Genomic DNA, 16064 nt, shown 5'->3' with positions numbered 1-16064 from the left:
ATTTACATAGAGACCGTCAGGTTTTCCAGAACAGAAATTGACGCCAGGAGGTGGAGTTGGAAAACCTGGAAGTGATTTGTACACACAGCATTTGCATCTGTCGTTATAAACAAGATCAGCTGGGCATCTCTGGATGTAAGTGTACCCGTTGGAACAATGATAAAAGGTGTGTGTATCATTCGGATTTACATAGAGACCGTCAGGTTTTCCAGAACAGAAATTGACGCCAGGGGGTGGAGTTGGAAAACCTGGAAGTGATTTGTACACACAGCATTTGCATCTGTCGTTATAAACAAGATCAGCTGGGCATCTCTGGATGTAAGTGTACCCGTTAGAGCACTGATAAAAGGTGTGTGCATCATTCGGATTTACATAGAGACCGTCAGGTTTTCCAGAACAGAAATTGACGCCAGGGGGTGGAGTTGGAAAACCTGGAAGTGATTTGTACACACAGCATTTGCATCTGTCGTTATAAACAAGATCAGCTGGGCATCTCTGGATGAAAGTGTATCTGTTGGAGCACTGATAAAAGGTGTGTGCATCATTCGGATTTACATAGAGACCGTCAGGTTTTCCAGAACAGAAATTGACGCCAGGAGGTGGAGTTGGAAAACCTGGAAGTGATTTGTACACACAGCATTTGCATCTGTCGTTATAAACAAGATCAGCTGGGCATCTCTGGATGTAAGTGTACCCGTTGGAACAATGATAAAAGGTGTGTGTATCATTCGGATTTACATAGAGACCGTCAGGTTTTCCAGAACAGAAATTGACGCCAGGGGGTGGAGTTGGAAAACCTGGAAGTGATTTGTACACACAGCATTTGCATCTGTCGTTATAAACAAGATCAGCTGGGCATCTCTGGATGTAAGTGTACCCGTTGGAGCACTGATAAAAGGTGTGTGCATCATTCGGATTTACATAGAGACCGTTAGGTTTTCCAGAACAGAAATTGACGCCAGGGGGTGGAGTTGGAAAACCTGGAAGTGATTTGTACACACAGCATTTGCATCTGTCGTTATAAACAAGATCAGCTGGGCATCTCTGGATGTAAGTGTACCCATTGGAGCACTGATAAAAAGTGTGTGTATCATTCGGATTTACATAGAGACCGTCAGGTTTTCCAGAACAGAAATTGACGCCAGGGGGTGGAGTTGGAAAACCTGGAAGTGATTTGTACACACAGCATTTGCATCTGTCGTTATAAACAAGATCAGCTGGGCATCTCTGGATGAAAGTGTATCCGTTGGAGCACTGATAAAAGGTGTGTGCATCATTCGGATTTACATAGAGACCGTCAGGTTTTCCAGAACAGAAATTGACGCCAGGAGGTGGAGTTGGAAAACCTGGAAGTGATTAGTACACACAGCATTTGCATCTGTCGTTATAAACAAGATCAGCTGGGCATCTCTGGATGTAAGTGTACCCGTTGGAACAATGATAAAAGGTGTGTGTATCATTCGGATTTACATAGAGACCGTCAGGTTTTCCAGAACAGAAATTGACGCCAGGGGGTGGAGTTGGAAAACCTGGAAGTGATTTGTACACACAGCATTTGCATCTGTCGTTATAAACAAGATCAGCTGGGCATCTCTGGATGTAAGTGTACCCGTTAGAGCACTGATAAAAGGTGTGTGCATCATTCGGATTTACATAGAGACCGTCAGGTTTTCCAGAACAGAAATTGACGCCAGGGGGTGGAGTTGGAAAACCTGGAAGTGATTTGTACACACAGCATTTGCATCTGTCGTTATAAACAAGATCAGCTGGGCATCTCTGGATGTAAGTGTACCCATTGGAGCACTGATAAAAGGTGTGTGTATCATTCGGATTTACATAGAGACCGTCAGGTTTTCCAGAACAGAAATTGACGCCAGGGGGTGGAGTTGGAAAACCTGGAAGTGATTTGTACACACAGCATTTGCATCTGTCGTTATAAACAAGATCAGCTGGGCATCTCTGGATGAAAGTGTATCCGTTGGAGCACTGATAAAAGGTGTGTGCATCATTCGGATTTACATAGAGACCGTCAGGTTTTCCAGAACAGAAATTGACGCCAGGAGGTGGAGTTGGAAAACCTGGAAGTGATTTGTACACACAGCATTTGCATCTGTCGTTATAAACAAGATCAGCTGGGCATCTCTGGATGTAAGTGTACCCGTTGGAACAATGATAAAAGGTGTGTGTATCATTCGGATTTACATAGAGACCGTCAGGTTTTCCAGAACAGAAATTGACGCCAGGGGGTGGAGTTGGAAAACCTGGAAGTGATTTGTACACACAGCATTTGCATCTGTCGTTATAAACAAGATCAGCTGGGCATCTCTGGATGTAAGTGTACCCATTGGAGCACTGATAAAAAGTGTGTGTATCATTCGGATTTACATAGAGACCGTCAGGTTTTCCAGAACAGAAATTGACGCCAGGGGGTGGAGTTGGAAAACCTGGAAGTGATTTGTACACACAGCATTTGCATCTGTCGTTATAAACAAGATCAGCTGGGCATCTCTGGATGAAAGTGTATCCATTGGAGCACTGATAAAAGGTGTGTGCATCATTCGGATTTACATAGAGACCGTCAGGTTTTCCAGAACAGAAATTGACGCCAGGAGGTGGAGTTGGAAAACCTGGAAGTGATTTGTACACACAGCATTTGCATCTGTTGTTATAAACAAGATCAGCTGGGCATCTCTGGATGTAAGTGTACCCGTTGGAACAATGATAAAAGGTGTGTGTATCATTCGGATTTGCATAGAGACCGTCAGGTTTTCCAGAACAGAAATTGACGCCAGGGGGTGGAGTTGGAAAACCTGGAAGTGATTTGTACACACAGCATTTGCATCTGTCGTTATAAACAAGATCAGCTGGGCATCTCTGGATGTAAGTGTACCCGTTGGAACAATGATAAAAGGTTTGTGTATCATTCGGATTTACATAGAGACCGTCAGGTTTTCCAGAACAGAAATTGACGCCAGGGGGTGGAGTTGGAAAACCTGGAAGTGATTTGTACACACAGCATTTGCATCTGTCGTTATAAACAAGATCAGCTGGGCATCTCTGGATGTAAGTGTACCCGTTAGAGCACTGATAAAAGGTGTGTGCATCATTCGGATTTACATAGAGACCGTCAGGTTTTCCAGAACAGAAATTGACGCCAGGAGGTGGAGTTGGAAAACCTGGAAGTATGAGACACATTTGAGTTAGTGAGATGATAAATGGGACAAGTTCAAAATTCTACATTCATGTTGGAATTTGTGTTCACCTGGATCCAGAAGACTGCGCACGTGTCTAATGAGCGGGTAACTTCCCTGCCCGCAAAGCTGCCCATAAAAGTCATCCAAATCCAGCGACCAAACAAGAGCTCCTCCAAACCCGTTTTCTTTCAGATACTTGACCTACAGAGCATCAGAATTAGCATCAGTTTCACACAGCTTTGTTAAAGATGCAACTAACTGAATGAATAATAATAATAAAACTAGAAGCACTCAGAGAGTGCAAACCTCCGCCAAGGCCATGGGGTCACTGACGCCATAACATCTACACGCCGTGGAATCATTGAACCTAAAAAAGTCTAACAATGATGTTTGCTCAGTAGTAAAAAAAGTTTCATCTGCTGTGACTAAATAGCATGTATCCTTAGCGCTTGGCATCACAGTTTATTGCAACTTGCACCTTTCCCAGAAGCTACTGTCATCTGAGCACTGATATTGATATTGCATGTGCTTATAGACAAAAACAAATAAGAGACAAAATTCAATTTATTATTCAACTAAACTGCAAATATATGAATTTTTTAACATTTATGAAACACTTCTCTAAATAAAGCATGTGCTACATAATGAAGTGCACCTTCTATATATTCAGTGAAGTGCACCGAAGCAGAATATATGCGACAGTAAGGTGCTGATGTCAGCCTCTGGGTTTTCTGGATCCTAGGCATGATTCATCAACACCCGGGAGTGGGTTTTGCACCTTGTGTACTTTGTTCAGTAATGTGCACTGAACCAGAACTTAACCACTGCTGAGTATACTGCTGACTCATCACTTTGCTTTTGCTAAGTGAAGTAATCTGGATAGTGATATTCACTGCCACTAAAACATAATAATGCCAAATGATAGTCCTTCTCTAATAAATTCATTGTGCTCCCCAGCCCTGTATAGTTTGTCATGAGGGATTTCCTCTTTGCAGTGTGTTGTATTTGACATCGTTTACTAACAAGGCCATAGGGTCACTGACCCTAAAGAGATTCCCTCTTTGGCACAGTGATCTATTCAACAATTCAGTGTTACAACCAAAACTATGATACATGCACTTTTCTTTCCTTTATATTTGACATCCTTGACCATGAAAACATACCACTAGAACTTGGAATCACTTTGATGTCATTATTAGTTCAAAAGTTATTGTATAAAAATGATTTTTCGGTAATGGTGGTTTTCTTCTGGATCTAGCTCCATAACATTTGAAGCTACATCAAATCTGTTGACACCTTACTGAATCAGTACAGATTCAGCTACAATTTGGTGTTAGTTGTGCATCTCTAGCTTCATTTGTCACCTCACACTGACACATTTTCTATTTTCCCTTTATTTTTGCATATTCTGGATCACCAGATCCGGAATCCGGATCCGATCATCACCAAACTTTGTTATTTGATAGAACATTTAACTATGTTACACCCTAATTTTTTTTCAAGCCTTTCTGCCTTGTTTTTGTGGAGTTAGAAACTAGAATGTCAAAATTCCCTCTATCCCGCAATGGTGAAGAATCATTTAAAAAAATCCTGGATCCAGATCGTGATCTGGATCACCGCTAAAATTTAATCACTTGTTCCTCTTGTCATTTCCAACCACTCCACAAAATTTCATCAAAATCCATTCAAAACTTTTTGAGTTATCCTGCTGACAGACAGACAGACAAACAAACAAACAAACAAACTTGACCGAAAACATAACCTCCTTGGCGGAGGTAAAAAGAATTTAAAAAACACTTGCCATGTGGAAATCAAACATTTTGGTTATACTGTTACACCTCCAGGTGAAATGATTCCTGATTTGACCCTTTTTAAAAGGTTTAAAAGTCTGATATTCAACACTCTGGCGATCAGGAGCCTTCATAGATCGAACCCACTGACTGTTCTGTTAATCCATAATCCGTCCGACCACCTGAGTACCTGAGTAAGGTCAAGAACTTTCTGCAAGACGTTAGTCAGTCCCTCCAGAAATTTGCAATGCCAGGATTGGCATTGCAAATTTCTATATATATATATTTATATCTATCTATCTATCTATCTATCTATCTATCTATCTATCTATCTATCTATCTATCTATCTATCTATCTATCTATCTATCTATCTATCTATATTTCTATATTTATATAAATTCTCTCTCTCTCTCTCTCTCTCTCTCTCTCTCTCTCTCTCTCTCTCTCTCTCTCTCTCTCTCTCTCTCTCTCTCTCTATATATATATATATATATGTCTCTCTCTCTCTCTCTCTCTCTCTCTCTCTCTCTCTCTCTCTATATATATATATATATATATAGAGAGAGAGAGAGAGAGAGAGAGATAGATAGATCAATCAATCAATCAATTTTATTTATATAGCGCCAAATCACAACAAACAGTTGCCCCAAGGCACTTTATATTGTAAGGCAAGGCCATACAATAATTATGTAAAACCCCAACGGTCAAAACGACCCCCTGTGAGCAAGCACTTGGCGACAGTGGGAAGGAAAAACTCCCTTTTAACAGGAAGAAACCTCCAGCAGAACCAGGCTCAGGGAGGGGCAGTCTTCTGCTGGGACTGGTTGGGGCTGAGGGAGAGAACCAGGAAAAAGACATGCTGTGGAGGGGAGCAGAGATCGATCACTAATGATTAAATGCAGAGTGGTGCATACAGAGCAAAAAGAGAAAGAAACAGTGCATCATGGGAACCCCCCAGCAGTCTACGTCTATAGCAGCATAACTAAGGGATGGTTCAGGGTCACCTGATCCAGCCCTAACTATGAGCTTTAGCAAAAAGGAAAGTTTTAAGCCTAATCTTAAAAGTAGAGAGGGTGTCTGTCTCCCTGATCTGAATTGGGAGCTGGTTCCACAGGAGAGGAGCCTGAAAGCTGAAGGCTCTGCCTTCCATTCTACTCTTACAAACCCTAGGAACTACAAGTAAGCCTGCAGTCTGAGAGCGAAGCGCTCTATTGGGGTGATATGGTACTACGAGGTCCCTAAGATAAGATGGGACCTGATTATTCAAAACCTTATAAGTAAGAAGAAGAATTTTAAATTCTATTCTAGAATTAACAGGAAGCCAATGAAGAGAGGCCAATATGGGTGAGATATGCTCTCTCCTTCTAGTCCCCGTCAGTACTCTAGCTGCAGCATTTTGAATTAACTGAAGGCTTTTTAGGGAACTTTTAGGACAACCTGATAATAATGAATTACAATAGTCCAGCCTAGAGGAAATAAATGCATGAATTAGTTTTTCAGCATCACTCTGAGACAAGACCTTTCTGATTTTAGAGATATTGCGTAAATGCAAAAAAGCAGTCCTACATATTTGTTTAATATGCGCTTTGAATGACATATCCTGATCAAAAATGACTCCAAGATTTCTCACAGTATTACTAGAGATCAGGGAAATGCCATCCAGAGTAACGATCTGGTTAGACACCATGTTTCTAAGATTTGTGGGGCCAAGTACAATAACTTCAGTTTTATCTGAGTTTAAAAGCAGGAAATTAGAGGTCATCCATGTCTTTATGTCTGTAAGACAATCCTGCAGTTTAGCTAATTGGTGTGTGTCCTCTGGCTTCATGGATAGATAAAGCTGGGTATCATCTGCGTAACAATGAAAATTTAAGCAATACCGTCTAATAATACTGCCTAAGGGAAGCATGTATAAAGTGAATAAAATTGGTCCTAGCACAGAACCTTGTGGAACTCCATAATTAACTTTAGTCTGTGAAGAAGATTCCCCATTTACATGAACAAATTGTAATCTATTAGACAAATATGATTCAAACCACCGCAGCGCAGTGCCTTTAATACCTATGGCATGCTCTAATCTCTGTAATAAAATTTTATGGTCAACAGTATCAAAAGCAGCACTGAGGTCTAACAGAACAAGCACAGAGATGAGTCCACTGTCCGAGGCCATAAGAAGATCATTTGTAACCTTCACTAATGCTGTTTCTGTACTATGATGAATTCTAAAACCTGACTGAAACTCTTCAAATAGACCATTCCTCTGCAGATGATCAGTTAGCTGTTTTACAACTACCCTTTCAAGAATTTTTGAGAGAAAAGGAAGGTTGGAGATTGGCCTATAATTAGCTAAGATAGCTGGGTCAAGTGATGGCTTTTTAAGTAATGGTTTAATTACTGCCACCTTAAAAGCCTGTGGTACATAGCCAGCTAACAAAGATAGATTGATCATATTTAAGATCGAAGCATTAAATAATGGTAGGGCTTCCTTGAGCAGCCTGGTAGGAATGGGGTCTAATAAACATGTTGATGGTTTGGAGGAAGTAACTAATGAAAATAACTCAGACAGAACAATCGGAGAGAAAGAGTCTAACCAAATACCGGCATCACTGAAAGCAGCCAAAGATAACGATACGTCTTTGGGATGGTTATGAGTAATTTTTTCTCTAATAGTTAAAATTTTGTTAGCAAAGAAAGTCATGAAGTCATTACTAGTTAAAGTTAATGGAATACTCAGCTCAATAGAGCTCTGACTCTTTGTCAGCCTGGCTACAGTGCTGAAAAGAAACCTGGGGTTGTTCTTATTTTCTTCAATTAGTGATGAGTAGAAAGATGTCCTAGCTTTACGGAGGGCTTTTTTATAGAGCAACAGACTCTTTTTCCAGGCTAAGTGAAGATCTTCTAAATTAGTGAGACGCCATTTCCTCTCCAACTTACGGGTTATCTGCTTTAAGCTACGAGTTTGTGAGTTATACCACGGAGTCAGGCACTTCTGATTTAAAGCTCTCTTTTTTAGAGGAGCTACAGCATCCAAAGTTGTCTTCAATGAGGATGTAAAACTATTGACGAGATACTCTATCTCACTTACAGAGTTTAGGTAGCTACTCTGCACTGTGTTGGTATATGGCATTAGAGAACATAAAGAAGGAATCATATCCTTAAACCTAATTACAGCGCTTTCTGAAAGACTTCTAGTGTAATGAAACTTATTCCCCACTGCTGGGTAGTCCATCAGAGTAAATGTAAATGTTATTAAGAAATGATCAGACAGAACGGAGTTTTCAGGGAATACTGTTAAGTCTTCTATTTCCATACCATAAGTCAGAACAAGATCTAAGATATGATTAAAGTGGTGGGTGGACTCATTTACTTTTTGAGCAAAGCCAATAGAGTCTAATAATAGATTAAATGCAGTGTTGAGGCTGTCATTCTCAGCATCTGTGTGGATGTTAAAATCGCCCACTATAATTATCTTATCTGAGCTAAGCACTAAGTCAGACAAAAGGTCTGAAAATTCACAGAGAAACTCACAGTAACGACCAGGTGGACGATAGATAATAACAAATAAAACTGGTTTTTGGGACTTCCAATTTGGATGGACAAGACTAAGAGTCAAGCTTTCAAATGAATTAAAGCTCTGTCTGGGTTTTTGATTAATTAATAAGCTGGAATGGAAGATTGCTGCTAATCCTCTGCCTCGGCCCGTACTACGAGCATTCTGACAGTTAGTGTGACTCGGGGGTGTTGACTCATTTAAGCTAACATATTCATCCTGCTGTAACCAGGTTTCTGTAAGGCAGAATAAATCAATATGTTGATCAATTATTATATCATTTACCAACAGGGACTTAGAAGAGAGAGACCTAATGTTTAATAGACCACATTTAACTGTTTTAGTCTGTGGTGCAGTTGAAGGTGCTATATTATTTTTTCTTTTTGAATTTTTATGCTTAAATAGATTTTTGCTGGTTATTGGTAGTCTGGGAGCAGGCACCGTCTCTACGGGGATGGGGTAATGAGGGGATGGCAGGGGGAGAGAAGCTGCAGAGAGGTGTGTAAGACTACAACTCTGCTTCCTGGTCCCAACCCTGGATAGTCACGGTTTGGAGGATTTAAGAAAATTGGCCAGATTTCTAGAAATGAGAGCTGCTCCATCCAAAGTGGGATGGATGCCGTCTCTCCTAACAAGACCAGGTTTTCCCCAGAAGCTTTGTCAATTATCTATGAAGCCCACCTCATTTTTTGATGTAGATGTGTCTGTGTGTGTGTGTGCCAAGACAACAGGAAAAATTTTTTAATTGTTTTTGCAAATTTATTAAAAATAAAAAAAAAATAACTAATAAATGTGCAAAAAAAAAACTTTTTTGCATTGTCATTATGGGGTACTGTGTGTAGATTTTTGAGGAAAAAAATTAATTTAATCCACTTTGGAATAAGGCTGTAACATTTAAAAAATATGAAAAAAGTTCAGCACTGTGACTTCTTTCTGGTTGCACTGTGTGCAAATTGTGTACTAGAGAGAGACAAACTAATAGGTCTGGATGTGTTATAAATGTAACAGGACAACATTGTTGACAGACTTTATACAGACTTTCAACAGTTGCATCATTTTTTCACATTACTGCAAGTGTTAACTGCCTTAACTTTCAGTTTCATTTTTATTGTGACATTATTGTCATTCTCCACGTGTCAAGGCTCCCCTCGGTGCCTTCTTACAGAATTACATTAAAAATTGAAAATGTAGAAACTTTTTTTTTCTGTATGTGTGTGTTTATGTTTGAATTCGATCATCTTTATCCTTTGTCATTCATAACTGAAGTCAATATGTCACAAAATCTGGCAAGTTTGGAGCAATCCAGTAGTAATAATGTTTTTCTTTTTTATAGTCTCAATAAAGTTAGATGTGAGAGCTAATATGTACCTCATTACCTTGGCAGAAAAGCTTTGCTTGTTATCAAACCCAACCCACTCATTTCCCTTTGTGGCATAGGGGACCTTTTGCTCCTCAATCCAATGGATACCAGCTCCCTGTAGGAAGGTGCAAATCTGTAGACACAAAACATAAATGCCATCATCTTTCATTTCTGTAATTATGTTTGTGGAACGTGTGGTGAAGCTCACATTAATTAAGCCTACAAACTCATTTTTGATCCAATTCACTAACCTCATAGTAGGACCAATATCCGCGATTACCGGTGTAGATGCCAAGTGAGGGTAATCCCTGAGCTGGTGATCCAAGTTCATTAGCTGCTGAAGCTAAGCGAAATGGGCGTCCGTATGTTGCGAAACCAACAATGAGTTTTCCTGCAGGAGCGCCATTGTCTCGCCAGTATTTCATGGCAAAATCCTGTGTGATTAAATCAAATTCATTCATGTTGTCTGGTGTTTGGCTCCTGTTGGGTAACACTTCGGTCAAGATCTTACTTACCACATTGAGGTCAGTGCTGTTGGCCTGATCAATGTTACTGCGATATAAAGGACTGTTGTGACCAGTGACTGGCTCCCACAACCCGTGGAAGTCATAGGTCATGACATTGATGAAGTCCAAGACCCTGTTTGACAAAAAGCAGAGTTTTATGACAGACGTTTCATGCTTTTGTCTCCTCCAGAACGGATTACAATAATGTTATTTTCTGGTCTTCCACATAAGAATACAAGTTTTCTTCAAATCATTCATAATCCAGCTGCTACAGTATTAACTAAAACTAAGAGATTTTTATTATAGTAACCGATTATTGACATTTGTGAACTGATGCAAATTATCCACGTCCACGTTGTTCTGCATCTAAAAATTTAATTTCCTCCTACCCCTAATTATGGTGGGTGTTTTATATGTGCAGGAGTTTACAATTTGTGCAATGCTTAGAATAAGACAAAAATAAAGTTAATATACAAAATTGTTGCACAACTCACCTACTCAGTTCACCAATCTCATAGGCTTTGTCAATTATATCCTTCCTTGCACCCACTGCAGATATCAGCAGCAGACGTGATTTTTGGGTTTGAGCTGCTTCTTGTTCAAAAGCAGCACGTACTTCCTACATCAAAAGAGGACATAGTTGAAAATAACCATGCAGGAATACCAAAGGCTGTGTTACTTGATGATGCTGCATTCACTTTGGTACTCTTGAGGGAGACTTATTTTCCCAAACTGACCTTGCAGAGCACAGTGTACCTCTGCTTGTCTTCTGGAGGACTTCCTTGTGTTCCAGGAAATGCCCAATCCAGGCTTAACCCATCAAAGTCATACTGTCTCAAGATCCTGATAGCAGACTGTATGAATGTCTGCCGGTTGGCAGCAGATGCAGACATGATGGTAAATCTGTATGTGAAACCATTTAAAAGTACTCTATGTGGTTCTTCAATATTAAGAAAGATATTGTGTTTATGAACTTACTGCTCGGTTCCAAAAGTCGACCCGCCGACAGCCAACAGAGTCTTCAGGTGGGGGTTTCTGTGAAGGAGATGAGGATAAACATGCAGATCGACAATGAGTTCAGGCAGTCAGTTACATTTTTACAAAGTTGTTTTGTGGATAATTGAGCTGATGGCAAGAAAAATATCTAGCCCCATCCTCATGGTTGGACAGGACCAGAGAGAATGGCAGGTTGACACCACAGGCTGGTACATCTCACCTTAACTTGAGATTATTGAAGGTTCTGTAGAGCTCATAATCATTCCACTCATATTTGGCCAGCTCGTTAGTCTTGCTGATTTTTGAGTAAGCATAGACCAGGTGTGTGCAGAGGTTGGCGTCTATATTATTCAGCAGAAATCTACCAATGCTTGGTCTGTACTGGGACCAGTTGGTGAAGTAGCACACCAGTTTATAAGAAGATGCTTTTGAAAAAATAAAGGAACAATTAGATTAATGGTCCTTTTATTAATACAAAACAAATAACAACAACACTAAAGTGTTAAACATAAATCCATACCCATTTGAAGGCACATCAGAAGTGACAATCCTAAAAAAAAAAAAAAAAAGTTTAAGAGATGTTTGTGCAATTTGATAATTTCTTTTAGGTTATTATGGAATCATTCACAGGCCCATAATTCCTTGCGTGTAGGATATAATTCCTATCTCAGCCTATATTCACTTGGCTGTGAACAGATGTGCGAAAATCGGTCGCTTACGGCTTTCTGAAGCAATGCAGGTATTCAGAATTTTTACTGTGTACAGTAATGAGAGCGGAAAAGACTAGTTAAATATATTTAAGGAGCTGAGTTGGAATAAATTAAATTCAGAAAGTTAGTTTATAAAATTTGTTGACATCCAAAAATCTGCTCATCACTTAATTTTAAACTATGTCTTTCAATCAATTCAATCAATCAATTTTATTTATATAGTGCCAAATCACAACAAACAGTTGCCCCAAGGCGCTTTATATTGTAAGGCAAGGCCATACAATAATTACGTAAAAACCCCAACGGTCAAAACGACCCCCTGTGAGCAAGCACTTGGCGACAGTGGGAAGGAAAAACTCCATTTTAACAGGAAGAAACCTCCAGCAGAACCAGGCTCAGGGAGGGGCAGTCTTCTGCTGGGACTGGTTGGGGCTGAGGGAGAGAACCAGGAAAAAGACATGCTGTGGAGGGGAGCAGAGATCAATCACTAATGATTAAATGCAGAGTGGTGCATACAGAGCAAAAAGAGAAAGAAACACTCAGTGCATCATGGGAACCCCCCAGCAGTCTAAGTCAATAGCAGCATAACTAAGGGATGGTTCAGGGTCACCTGATCCAGCCCTAACTATAAGCTTTAGCAAAAAGGAAAGTTTTAAGCCTAATCTTAAAAGTAGAGAGGGTGTCTGTCTCCCTGATCTGAATTGGGAGCTGGTTCCACAGGAGAGGAGCCTGAAAGCTGAAGGCTCTGCCTCCCATTCTACTCTTACAAACCCTAGGAACTACAAGTAAGCCTGCAGTCTGAGAGCGAAGCGCTCTATTGGGGTGATATGGTACTATGAGGTCCCTAAGTATCTTTCAACACTTATATTAAAACAATGTTCATTTTAACGTTAACTGCAATAAACACAGTTGTCAATGAGACCACAATGATGGAATTATTGCAAGCGCGCATTGCATTATGGGATCCTGAAAGATCAAATAGCCACAAAAATGATAAACTTACCAGCCAAGACTGTTAGTCGCGCCATGATGTTAGCAAGCGCGTGTTTCCCTGTGTTTTCTGCAACAGTAACATTAAAAACTTGTGAATATATTGAAGTTGCTTTCCAGTTAAAAAAAATGCAAATTGTTGTACAGATTTTGTTTGCTTTTGTGTCTAGTTCAGCAAAGAAACTAATCCTTATTTGGTGTACCACCTGGTACATCACAACACAAACACAGCTCCATGTTGATCACGTAAAATTGTAAAAACATAAATAATGCAACCCCAATTTGTAGACCACCTGACAGAAATGTACTTTTAAAGACAAAACTTGACTTTAAATTCAGAAATATAAGCAAATTTCCATGAGCTTTCTAATATTTTCAACATGGTAAAGGTGTGTAAATCTTTTCGTCAGTAATGTATCAACAGTTACGTGTTTCTAAAATGTGGAGTCCTAAGTCCTTCAGTGCTGAGGAGGACTTACCTGGTCCTTGTGGAGTGGCTGAATATGCCTCTGGTCCACCCTTCTTATAGTCAGTGATATGACAGGGACAAAGGCTGTGTTCCAGTAAGGCGTAATTATACATTATTGCAAAATGTTCTGATTTACTCAAGAGTATGCTGTCAGACAATCAAAAGGCTTTCATAACCCTGTAAAATTACGCAAGCATGCTACTGTGAAATAACAGATTAGAACAACTGTCCCATCCATAGAGATAAGATGGATTTGATAAATGCACGAGAATTCCCACCCTCCATTCATGAAGAATATATATAGTGAGTCATGAAAACATATAGCAAATTACAAGTAGCGTCAAAATAGTAATTGTTCAGTTTTTAATGAGTTGATTGATCAGGATATCAATCCAAGTGAACTCAATAGTGAACTTGGACAACAAGAAAAACAATGTATTTCTGCCACTATAAAACTGGAATTTTTTTTCACACATTATAGTCGTATTAGATAGCTCAGGTCATTTGCATTTTTATAGCAGTAGATGTGGTCATTTAATAACACACACGAATGAAACCACAAACTGCATCTCATGGTGAATAGCAGTGATTTGAATGATTCATTATTGTTGATGGAATAGGGCAATGCGGTGATTAGCACTGTTGCTTCACCGTGAGAAGGTCCCAGGTTGACTTCCAACATGGTCCTTTCTGGGTGGAGTTTGTATGTTCCCCTCATGTTTGTGTGGGTTCCATTTGGGTGCTCCGGCTTTTTCCCATTTCCAAAGACATTCAGGTTAGGCGGATTGCTGAATTTAAACTGACCGTGGCTGTGAATGTGTTTGTCTGTCTATATGTGTTGCTTTGCGATAGACTAGCAGCCTGTCAAGAAACCTGCTTCTCGCCCAATGACCACTATGATATTCCCCAGCTCCTCTATGACCCTTAACAGAGTGAATCTTGACAGAATTGTCCATAAATGATGCTAAAATACTTTCAAGGTTGATGATCTGAATCTCATAAGAAGGTTGCAAAATAGAATTGATGACATCAGTTGTGAAGAACCTTAAATAGACATTAAACTGACATTACAATGGTGATGTTTTTTCAAGCGTAACTGTGTTCGGTTCCTGGGGGAACCTTCTCTCTGCATCTCCTCTGCAATTTGCCAGAGCATGATCAAGCTGCTGTTGTCTACCTCACAGCTGCCCATGCTGACAGATGACCTCGACCACCCACTACTCACTATTCTACAAGCTGGCTTTGATACAGAGGCCCCAACCGAGTGTATTGGAAACCACAAATGCACATATTAGCCTTCTCCAGGAGGAGCTGCATATGATAACTGCCAAGACAGATGCCATCTTTGGAAAAAATCACGAGTGTCAGTCGCTGGGGTGTGACTGACCATGACTCTGGATATACGTTATTGGAAGAATTAAGGATTTTGAATAGGTTGGAGATGAGATTATGGTTATCTCATCCAAGAGCGGTTAAAACCATCCATTCATATCTGTACACTGGAACTTTGGAACTCACATTGCTGGTTGATGAGACACCTTGGGAAGGGGTTGGAGGTCCATCTGGGTTGGGGTCAGCTGTGGGAGATGACTTGCTGCATCAATGAATTGGCTAATGATTTACTAATGCAGCTTGTAACCAAGTGCCAATAGCCAAGTGGCCTCTGTGTGTGTGCGTGTGGTTGGCTTTGATCACACAAAAACTGGGGAGAGCTGACATTTGCCATTTGGTATACTTATGTATTTTGGGTCAAGGATGAATGCTGCGAAAATGAAAAGTTCATAAGACTAATATTTTTTTGGAGAAACTAGCAATTTTAGCTAACCAGTAAACAATGGATATTGTGCTGCACCATGGGAGTTTGGGTTTTGGGGTTTTAAATGTTGTTATTGTGGTTCATGCTAGTTTAACATTGTTGTTAGTGTTATTGATTTATTGTGTTTATGTAGTTCAGTTGGTTTAGTCAGTTTAATTAAGTATCATGTTATCATTACCATGAGTGAAAAGAGTATTACTTTTGATTTCTTCTGCCATGGCTCTGTTTATGTGTCTAAAAATGAAAAGCACCTACTTACAGCAGAATGCAGAAATAACAAAAAGCTCTGCGTGCGTGTGACTGGGGAGAGCTGACATTTGCCGTTTGGTATGCTTATGTATTTTGGGTCAAGGATGAACGCTACAAAAATGGAAAGTTGATAGGACAAATGCTTTTTAGAAACTCCATCCATGTCCACATCCATATTTAACAATGAGCATAACACCCTGTTTACACCGACTCCACTGCCGAGTTGCAATCAAAAAATGACCTCTGCTTGCCGGCACTCTCACCAACTCCCACTATAATCGCAGGCAGGTCACAATGGGGTCTCCATGGACAGAAAAAAGATCCCTCTTGGTTGCCAGCACTCTCCATCACGGTCCATCGGTCTCCAACAAGTGTGCAAGTGTACTGAGCTGTTTAAAACACTCTCAGAAGTTGTATGACCAGTTAACAGATA

General features: G+C 40.1%; 1 protein-coding gene across 1 annotated transcript; it reads right to left on the bottom strand.

Moving 5' to 3' along the window:
* Positions 1-2860: 2860 nt before the first annotated feature.
* LOC117511500 (acidic mammalian chitinase-like) lies at positions 2861-13203 on the bottom strand. Its single transcript, XM_034171518.1, has 12 exons — positions 13111-13203; positions 11918-11947; positions 11621-11822; positions 11380-11439; positions 11139-11304; positions 10896-11020; positions 10411-10534; positions 10147-10329; positions 9912-10028; positions 3263-3395; positions 2994-3176; positions 2861-2874 (listed from the first exon to the last, which is right to left on the bottom strand). Exons 1-12 carry the CDS (start codon positions 13133-13135, stop codon positions 2861-2863), a joined length of 1362 nt encoding a protein of 453 aa, XP_034027409.1. The 5' UTR covers positions 13136-13203.
* Positions 13204-16064: the final 2861 nt, after the last annotated feature.

The sequence above is a fragment of the Thalassophryne amazonica genome, chromosome 6 (assembly GCF_902500255.1).
Source record: "Thalassophryne amazonica chromosome 6, fThaAma1.1, whole genome shotgun sequence".
Classification (NCBI taxonomy): Eukaryota; Metazoa; Chordata; class Actinopteri; order Batrachoidiformes; family Batrachoididae; genus Thalassophryne; species Thalassophryne amazonica.
Note: the sequence above shows the minus strand (reverse complement) of the source record. Positions and strands in the feature narration are given on the sequence as shown.

Bases quoted from the DNA above. Each gene is read 5' to 3' on its own strand.
- LOC117511500 (XM_034171518.1), bottom strand. From the start codon at position 13,135: ATGGCGCGACTAACAGTCTTGGCTG. The intron at 11,440-11,620 runs AAGGTGAGATGT...TCATCTCCTTCA, and splicing joins ACCTTCAATAATCTCAAGTT to CAGAAACCCCCACCTGAAGA. The intron at 10,029-10,146 runs GTTAGTGAATTG...TTGTGTCTACAG, and splicing joins GATATTGGTCCTACTATGAG to ATTTGCACCTTCCTACAGGG.